The sequence below is a fragment of the Montipora foliosa genome, chromosome 4, assembly GCF_036669935.1.
Source record: "Montipora foliosa isolate CH-2021 chromosome 4, ASM3666993v2, whole genome shotgun sequence".
NCBI classification, from domain to species: Eukaryota; Metazoa; Cnidaria; class Anthozoa; order Scleractinia; family Acroporidae; genus Montipora; species Montipora foliosa.
Window position 1 is genome coordinate 38,809,093 of NC_090872.1, and position 10,000 is coordinate 38,819,092.

The following is a 10,000-nucleotide window of genomic DNA, read 5'->3' on the forward strand; positions in this document are numbered from 1 at the left end:
TCCTACCGCGCGCGATTGTAAACAAATATGGCGGGGATATCAAACTACACTTCTCGTTGTATGGTTTTTTAGCTTTTTTAGCTTTTCTCACTTTCTCGCTTTCAGCGTCACTGTCGTCCGAATATTCGTCCAAATTATTGTTTTGTTGTTCCTCACAGGACGATGGCAAACTTGCGGTAGCCATATTGCATTGAGCCCGCCTTGGTTACCCCCGCTGACCGAAAAACTATCATGCACTATCATCCGCTCGGTCAAACGGAAAAAACTATCATGAACTATCATGTCGAATTTGAACATGTCCAAACTGCATGATAGTTGATGATAGTTGATGATAGTGAATGATAGTTCGTGTTCAAGCGTGCGTGATGGTTGAAACTATCATCAACTATCATCAACTATCATCAACTATCATGACCGTTTGAACGGGCCTTTAAGGCTTAGTTTCAACTATCGTTTGTGGCGGCCCAGCAACTCTTCACGTATGTCATCCTGCATTACAGCCACTAAAATTGTGGCAATAGCTGCTCTTCTCGGCTGATACACAGCCATTTTCGTCACGAAATTCAAATCCCCGCCATATTTGTATACAATCGCGCGCGGTAGGAGACTAGGTATCAGTTAGCTACGCCAGCACATTGCGCGATTTCGTCAACTATCATGAACTATCATGGACCGTTTGATCGCAAACATGATAGTCAATGATAGTGAATGATAGTTGAAACTATCATCAACTATCATCAACTATCATGACCGTTTGAACGGGGCTTTACTGGTATGTTTTCTGGTTATACAGGAAACTTTGACAACATTGTGCAACTTCCCTCTTTGCAAATAACATATCCCTTTTTTTGTTTACGTATATAATAAAATTATGCACTAAGTAAACAATAGCCCACAAGGTAAGATACAAGTATCAAATTCAAATATAGAGAAAAATGTTCTACATTTGACATCTTAATGGTCTAATCAGTTTAAATCATTTGCAAGACACTGAACAAGACAGAGAGCAGTTGAACATCAGACACCAGTGATCAGTGGTGCTAAGAGTTTGTTTCACTTGCAGAACTTCCATCACAAGAAGCAGCAATTTCTATTTAGCTAAATAGTGTTGGAATAAAAACTTGTAAATCTGAGCCTATAGGAATACAGCTATTGTGTGGAGTGTTGTGCTACCATTGTCATAATCCAACATGATAAACTCACTGCTCTTTGATACTGTACAGACAATTAATTAGTTAATTAATTAATTAATTAATTAACCAATCACGATGGAACATGACTATAGATCAGTCTTAGTCCAGACCATGTCACTTGTTTCTTATTTTTTTTTTAATACAGTGAGAAATCAGTTTAATGTGACAGCAAAATATTAAAAAAAAAAAGGTATTGCAAATATAGTCCTTCACAGCCTTTCCATTTTCTGGGCCATGATAAGGAGCAATGTCTGGCTGGTCTTCATTCTGAAGAAGGCCATCAATTGGCTCATTATGAAGCAATGCAATGTTGTGTAGCACTGCACAAGCACCAATCAATTGGCAGGTCTTTTCAGGGTTCATTCGTTCTTCAGAGTGAAGCAGGTGAAAACGGCCCTTCCACCAGCCAAAGGCTTGTTCGATGGCCACTCTTGTACCCGTGTAGGCTTTGTTGTAGGTCTCCTGTTTTGCAGTTGTTGGATTAAGATAGGGGGTCATGAGATATGGTTTACATGGATACCCACTATCTCCCAGTAGCAAACCATCCTCTATTGAGTGGGGCTGACTCTCCAACTTCTGGCCAATGTGTGAGTTGTTGAATACAAAACTGTCATGCGTGCTCCCAGGCCATCTTGCAACAATGTTTGTAAACATGCCTAAAAATTCCGATAAGTTGTGCTTAGATTTTGTATGCATAATCATTACGAAGTAATTTTACATAAGAATTTAGAAGAGCAGTTTCTGATGTATGGGGATGTCCTCTTTAAATAAAAAAATATTTCTGCTATGGAGTCTTAAAGATGCTCATGCAACTCCAAACAAGAACAAAATGAAACAAAATTGTTTCTAGAAGTGATTGTTTACGTATAGTTATACAACTTTCCAGTCTTTGAAATTATGTGCTCCACCCTCCCAGATCAAAAAATTGCTGGCTTTTGATACCAAGTAATTGTAGCATAAAATAATCATTGATAGCACATTGTGTTCTCTACCTTTATGGTTGCACACTGCTTGCACATTGATCGAGTGAAATCCTTTTCTGTTCACGAAGTCGTTTTCGTTCGCTCTGGGTGCCTGGATCCTCACATATGTCCCGTCGACGCAACCAATTACACCAGGGAACCCTCCTTTGTCATAAAAGCCTCGCTTCACTTCTTGTAGTTCGGCGGGAGAAGGCCATAAAATGAATTCGTTCTGTTTCTGCGCTAGAGCAAGCGACACATCTTTTACCACTCTTGAGACTGAGGATTTTGGCAGCCCAAAGGTGTCACCGATGATTTGTAGGAAGCTCCCGCTCGAAAAAAACGCAACGCTACGAGAATTTGCAGTGTCGGCGACAACGCATGGTTTCTCTTCGTCTCTCGTTGCAGATCTTTTTCAAGGATTTCCGTTAAAAATTCTATGGATTCTCTGCCAAATCTGTATCTGCTGCGAAGTTCTTCATCTGAAAATTCGTCAAGATAAATTTCGTGCTGACGAAACTTTCTTACACGTACTTGTGGACGAATTATCGGGAACAGTAAGTCCGCCATTTTGTTTGTTTTGACAAAGTTTGTTCAACTTTATTCCCCGATCAGTGAGTTAATCGACCTATCTAGGTGTGTTAATATTACCCCTCAGTTTATCCCTTGGATAGCACTAATCGTGCTTTCAGGAACAGAAACTAATCGACGGATAAATTTTATTCCTCGATTATCAGGATTTAACCCTCGATTAGCGTTAATCGGCTTTTCAGGAACCGGGGCCAGATTTGAACGTCGCGTTGCGGTTAGCGAATGGTTAGTGAATCGTGTTTATCGTTTTGTGAATCTTATAAAACAGCGAAACTGTAGTGTAATCATAGCTCTACCTTGCTTTAGGTGCAAATGCAAACAATGCAGTGACGAAACCTTGGCAGACGCACTAGAATTCCGTTGTTGCCGCGAGGTCACAAATACCAGAAGACAGTTGGTTTTCGATGATTCCATCGAAACAATAAGCTGTATCACGCAACACGAGAATTACAGCGCTTTGACAAACAGGACCGTGCTCTTACAAGTTGCTCCTTTACTTCGCTATCAGAATGGGACGGCATACCGGTGAGGAACTGGAGTGCATGAAAATGAGTAAGTAACGTTTTGTAGGCGAGGTGAATTATGGACACAGATATTACGATCGCTGCTTACTTTTTTTTGTTATTATACAGATTTGTGAGAGCTGTTGCATACCGATGGGTTGTAAGATGGTTGTGCGGTTACATGGGCTGGGAAAACAGAAGACCACTTCCCGCATGTATATATCATAATATAAGGTGCAAGTTCCTAACCAACAACACAAGAGGGTATACCGCTGCACAAGCAAGAGATTAGCATTGTTGCACTCAAGTACTTTAAGGCCTGAGTCAAAGACTTTTACTGGTAAAAATAATTTACTAATTATATGTCTGAAGATAAGTGACAATGGAACCAAACTTAGCACAGAGTGAGGTTTAAACAGGCCACGTGGCTTTTAGCGAAAAATAGACATTCTTCTTTACATTCCTGACCCAGGCCTTAAACTGCTAGGGCACTTCAGTGATTTTTTCAAAATGTAAACTGTATAAGCATTGTTTTGTATGAGTCACTCCTTGTTCACTCGAGAGTTGAATGGAAAAGTGCATTAATTTTGTTTCAGCCCAATATTTATTGGGACATTCTCCTGACTTGTGCGTGGTCATCTCTTGTTTGTGTCGAATGATATTACATTGAAGGAGGTCATACTTTCTTTGAATAAACGATTATAGAAGAACTTATTTATGTGGCACATTTTACACCTATGTAAATGGTGGAGGGTGGGGGGGGGGGGGGGGGGGTTAAAGTCCAAAATGTCTGTTGTTGATTAGGGGGTTGTATAATCCCTGGTAATCCCTAGCTTCTGTCTAGCCAGTAAAGCATTGAGTTGTAAGGGCATATTTCAAGAGGTAGTAGTGGGTATACCATTTGTATATTAAGAATTTTGCTTTACTGAAATTCTGAAATGTTTAGAACCACAGCTTCCATATCCACCTCTTTATTCCAACCAGAACATACTTGTAGAACTAAAAATCATTATAAACATGTACTCTTTACTCCTAGGCCAGTAAGTAACCATTTTGTCATATGGAAAGATTTAAGACCGAGAAAAATTATGTGATTCTCAAGAAAAATATAATAATTAGATAACTTGAATTTTGCCCAATAATAAAAGAGAATGTTTAATTAAAACGAAGACCATGATTGGCAATAATATGGTAATTCCATCACCCAATGGTCAGAGATTTATTTTGTTTTCTTCACACATAAAGTAGTTATCAAACATGTACAGTTGATGTGTACATGCAATGGTATAATGGTACACCATGTAGAATACTGACATTTCATTCAATGAAATACATCAAAAGGTGAATGACCTCATTTTGAGAGATAAAGTGGAATAAAGTACATCAGTAAGACTCTTCTTTGAACTGACAAAGTTTTTTTTATGGCTTCTAATTTTAGCGTGATTCCTATTCGCTGGTTATTGACAGTTGACTCTGAAATGGCTTTTTCCCTTTTCCATTCGCTCGCTGAGGGTGTGCTTGTTTTCTTTTAAAACTCACGCGTTGCAAGAAAAATTAATTGCCAAACTGGTGAATTCCAAAGTAAATTTCGCTCGCAAAACCGATATCGTACTCATCGCTTCGTGATTCATGCGGTATCAGTTTTTAGCGTAAAATTTACCGTGGACTCGAATGATCGTCCTATCACACCTACTTATTTTGAGATTCATGTCTTCCTCGTCCTCGTCTTTTCTATTATTTAATTTATGCATATATGTGATTTAAACAGAGACTTTGAGCGTTGATAAATTAATTTAAGCTGGTTTCCACGTACGGCGCAAGCATAAGCATGTGCATTAATTTGTTGTTAATTAGAAGTGTCTTTTGTTGTAACGGAAGGTATCAATTATCAAACGCTACTGCGTCTGCGTATGTTGGTTGTGCTTATGCTTGCCTCGTACGTGTAAACCAGCCTTTAGGAGGAGAGACATGAAGCTTTATCTCTGTGGCTTTCGTTGAGGCCTCATAGCCTACCTAGATCGATCTCGTCAATAATCCTTTGTGTCATTTACCATTTAACAGCTAACGGACAACCCGAGAACGTTGTTTTGTCCAACTATATTCGATCAAATTTAGACAGCCTACTTATGAAATGCACAATGCACAATGCCCTTATGAAATGCACAAACCCAATGCACTGGTGGAGATTGCCGGGGATCCTAACCCCCTTTCAACGGGTCTCAAACCAAAGGACTTGACACAGTCAAACAATCTTAAACAAATAGCAAAATTTAAGACCAGAGATACGGGAACCTTAGACTTGGTTTTCAACTGTTTCAACTACCAAAGATAGCGAGGAGTGATCATTTTACGATTTTAGCAAAACCAAAAACAAGTAGCACGAATTGACATGCAATCCAAAAAGTGACAGTGCGCGATTTACGAGACTAACAAGGACTAGTCGCAGTTGTCTTCGGCAGAACAAACATAAGTTTCACATCTTCATTACCGAGCTACAAAATGTAGTAGACACTTACCTTCCCTGGAAATCAATTAGAATTCACCCAACTTATAGACTACGAAAACTACGAAGTGAATCAAGATGCTAATTAAAAAGCGGCAAACTGCATTCACCCGTGACGGGAAAGATTCCGCTTCCTATAGGCTTTTGAGGAATAAATTCCAATGGGAAATAGGGTCGGCAAAATACGACTATTGCCATCATAAAGTAAGTGACCGTGAGCAGACGGATTCCAAAAAATGGTGGAAACAAATCAAGTTATTGTTAGGTCAGGATATACAACAGAAATTATTCCATCAATTCCTAGGCACTAAAGCTCTAGCTAATATGGTGAACAACCACTTTATCAGTCTCACATCAGACTTTGCTCCCTTGACCCCCACCGGAGTAACGAGTCAACAGGTTCCCCCGGCCTCCTAGTGAGTGTCAGGCAGGTGCAGGACTCTTTATCAAGCCTAAATGTCAGGAAAATATGATACCAAATAGGGTGTTAAAGGATTTCGCACCTGAACTCGCCCCGCTAATTATGGACATTTATAACTGCTTACTTAGGGAGAGCTATGTATCTGATCTGCTGACGCGATCCATAATCAACCCGCTGTCCATGGTTTCCCCGCCACAGGAAATCCAAACTGACTTGCGACCTCTGATCTCTCTGACCTGCACCCTTGCCAAAGTCATGGAAGGGTTTGCGCGCAGCAGGCTTGTCGCGCAAATTTCGGAAAACCTTGACCCACGCCAGTACGCAAGGGAGGGGCGCTCCACCACGGACGCCTTGATTTCATGATATCTTAAAGGCGATACATTAGGCAACAGGTAGCGGGAACTGTGAAGCTAGAATGTTCTTTGCTGATTACTCAAAGGGTCTCGACCTGGTTGATCATTCCATTCTTCTCACACTGTGTTAATTAACTGGATTAGGGCCTTTTTAACGGAGAGGTCGCAAGCTGTAGCTCTCTGTCTGATTGGAAATCACCCAGGGAAGGTATTCCGCAAGGGACGAAACTGGGGGTGATTTTGTTCGCTGTGACGACCAACAATCTTTTGCATGAATGGCATCTGAGGATTAAATTCGTTGATGATACCACGGCATTGGAAATCTTACCAAGGAATGGTATTAGCTTACAAAATGTGGCTGTCAATGACATTCACAAGTTTTCTATAGAACACAATATGAAATTAAATCCAAAAAGGTGCAAAGAAATGTTAATTGACTTCATGCAAAATGATAATCTTACTATAAGACCAATTGTCCCAGGTAACAATACAGTTGAACGTGTAACAACTTATAAATTACTCGGTATTGTTATCAGTAATGAATTAAAGTGGAGCGAGCATATTGATTACATATCGAAAAAAGTTTCAAAGCGCCTATATTCCCTAAGGATTCTTTAAAAAGTTGATGTTAATAAAGATGAATGGAATTATTAAAGTTTACCTGACAACAATAAGACCTATATATTAGAATACGGCGTGCAAGTCTGGGAAGATATTGCTGAATTTCTTTCAAATAAGCTGGAATCAATTCAAAAAAAGGCTCTACATATTATCTCTTCATGCCACAGTTATTTAAATGCCCGTAATATTACCAACCTTAGCACCCTGAAAGAAAGACGAACTCAAGTCTTCTGTAAATATATTCGGAAGATGTCCGGCTACAATAACTAATAGAAATATTGTTTACGCTGATAGGAGTTGTTGCCGGACCCCAGCGTTCAGGTCAACCTCGTTCCCAGGGTCTCTCATCTTAACGCCTGGGGCGAGCGAGGAGAGACCCTGGTAGGGTCTGGTCACGTGTCTCCCAGAATCTGGGAGAGGACAATTTATCCAATGATGGGAGGGGCGGCTTAGTAAGAATTTTGTCTATACCGAGACTCGCTTTGAATTCGACAAAGCTCAACGCGACAAATTCCTTGTTTAGAGAGGACCCTCCCTAGTGTTTTCAGTTGTCACGGAAGCACGTGACCAGACCCTACCAGGGTCTCTCTTAGCTCGAGAGACCCTGGGAACGAGGTTGGTTCCTTCATCTCATTCGCTAGTAAATATGTAGATATGTAAGTAGTTAATTAAGATATTTTTATTGTTCTTAAAGTAGCAATAGTTTTAATTATTTATTGATTGTATATTTTTAGTCCTTTAATTCACTCCAGTTAATTCTGCAATGTGGCAAATAAACGGTATTTATTTATTTATTATTCCCGGGTGTTTTTCGTTACCTTTATTTGCTAATTCATTCGGAAACTACGTATTCGAGACTATTTTACACCTTTGTCTCTAGGAAATTCCTCTGTCGACAGACCAACAAAGTACGGAAACCATTTCTGAATTCTTCATTTATGCCAGCATACAGTAATGGATTCACGCAGCTGTTGATATAAACCATGATGCTCCCAAACGTGTGAAACTCGTTAAAATGCGACCAGTTTCCACCGGCACCAAACTCATACCAAAGCCAAATGACCTGATTGGGTAGCATACAGATAGCGTAAAATACAACCACCGTTACCAACATTTTTGTTATGTTAGTCGTACGCCTCAACTTCCTCATTTCTGTTTTATTGGCGGCAACCGGGACAACAAACTGTTGCTGTGCGGGATCACTAAACTTCAGTTTTCGAATGCCCTCTGAAAAGCGCTTAACTGGTGGGGATGATGAAGAAAACACTTCACTTGCGGTTTGTGGCTGTAGGATATGGACATTTTTTTCAGCGCTACTTGTCACTCCGTAGGAGCCGTAAGTCGCCCGATTTCTTTCAATACGAGCGGCCTGCTCTCGCAACTTCTTTGCAACCATAACGTAGGCGAAAATGATGACCATGAGAGGAAGAGCGTACTGGAAGACAAACAATCCCATTGTGTAAATCTTTACAGCAGATGGGTGAGACCAGTCTTCGTTACAGTAACCATCTCGAATTTTAAGCGCCATTGAGTACGGTAGCACAAGCAAGAATGAAATTAACCAGGTCGACACAATGATTGCTGTCGTTTGAACAGTGGAGAAGCGGGACTTCCATGGATGAACAACGGCACGGTATCTAAAAGTGCGGGAAAATATAATTGTAGAAATCGGTTTACCTTGCTTTGAAGGGAATGGAAATAACCTTACAGTCGACAAATTAATAGGACTCTGCAGAAATAAAACACATCATAATTAGAGCTATCAATGTATACATTAGCTGTCTGTAACAGTGTGTACAAATGATGGACAAAAATGATCGGTTCCGTGATGTTCCAACTAAAAGCAATATAATATCAATGTGTATTCAATTTTCGACTTATGGGATATGGGACATTGCGTTTCTAGTTTTCTGATTGGTTCACTCAATTTCGGCTATCAGCTCATATAAGTACCGTCGTATCACCTAATATGGAAAATGATTTCATTAAGGGTTTGCCAAGCTGTAAATTGATTAGCTTTAATTTCTAAGTGTGTGTTCAGTACTGAAATTTAATAAAACAATTTTTCTATTCGCCCCATGTTGGATATGATACTGGTTGTAGCGAACTCGGCGTTAAGCGCTAAGCGCCTCGCTCATATCCAACGCGCGCTCATGGAATAGTTGTTAAATACCGTCCAGTTATTGGCCGTTAAATTAATTAAGATTCCCTATAACCTGTCATCTAAAATCTTTTTTGGTTGAGCTTTTTCGCCAAGTAAAATCAATTGCACGTTCACGAAATATGATTTTTTTTAATTGATGGTGAGAGGTTCATGCAGGCATGACTTCCAAGAAGGCACAATTTCTTGCATATGGTGAATAAACTGACTGGCAAATAGTTCTTCCAAGTTGCTTGATAGGAGGAGACAGTTACGTCGAAATAAGGTCTACAGGTAGAGCATAATCCAAGGAGAAGTGTGTAAAAAAGGACCGAGCTCTCTAAGATGATACTATAGCCACGGCGATGTGCGCGTAGGAAATACAGCATAAATACTGTTGATTGATAAAGTTATAAAGTTTTAAACTAGGAAGAAATGAAGAGTGAGAACTAGGTGGCTGAAAACCATTGTCTTCTTATCAACCCGTGCTGCTATAATTCGGGTGTTAATGTGTAATATTTTTGGTTAAAGAACACAACGAAGTTTGAATATTTAAATAAAAACTTTGTGGGGTGCATTTTCTGAAAATTTTCCCTATTATGGAAAAGATCTCCACTATTTTTTCACATCTTACATTTGAGTGATTTTCCTTCAAAGCTGGCTAAGATGTGATGCTAACTTTTAAAGAGCATACCTTTTGTCAAAGAAAAACA

The 10,000-nt window shown here is 39.7% G+C and overlaps 2 protein-coding genes and 2 pseudogenes across 4 annotated transcripts in view; 1 reads left to right on the forward strand and 3 right to left on the reverse strand.

Annotated features, from left to right (window-relative positions):
* LOC137999249 (uncharacterized) overlaps positions 1–3,541 on the forward strand; it is a 6,917-nt pseudogene extending 3,376 nt beyond the window's left edge.
* Positions 1,308–1,847, reverse strand: LOC137999400 (putative nuclease HARBI1). Its single transcript, XM_068845198.1, has one exon. The coding sequence runs from the start codon at positions 1,845–1,847 to the stop codon at positions 1,308–1,310; it is 540 nt and encodes a 179-aa protein (XP_068701299.1).
* Positions 2,064–2,725, reverse strand: LOC137999401 (putative nuclease HARBI1; annotated as a pseudogene).
* A 3,424-nt stretch (positions 3,542–6,965) lies between the features above and the next one.
* LOC137999250 (RYamide receptor-like) overlaps positions 6,966–10,000 on the reverse strand; it is an 8,763-nt gene continuing 5,728 nt past the window's right edge. For all 3 annotated transcript variants that reach the window (XM_068845096.1, XM_068845095.1, XM_068845097.1), the window contains exon 3: positions 6,966–8,784. In XM_068845096.1, coding sequence (XP_068701197.1) covers positions 8,010–8,784 — 775 coding nt within the window. In that variant the 3' untranslated portion in view covers positions 6,966–8,009. The remainder of the gene's footprint in view (positions 8,785–10,000) is intronic.

Coding starts and splice junctions, on each gene's coding strand:
- LOC137999400 (XM_068845198.1), bottom strand. CDS start 1,847: ATGTTTACAAACATTGTTGCAAGATGGCCTGGGAGCACGCATGACAGT.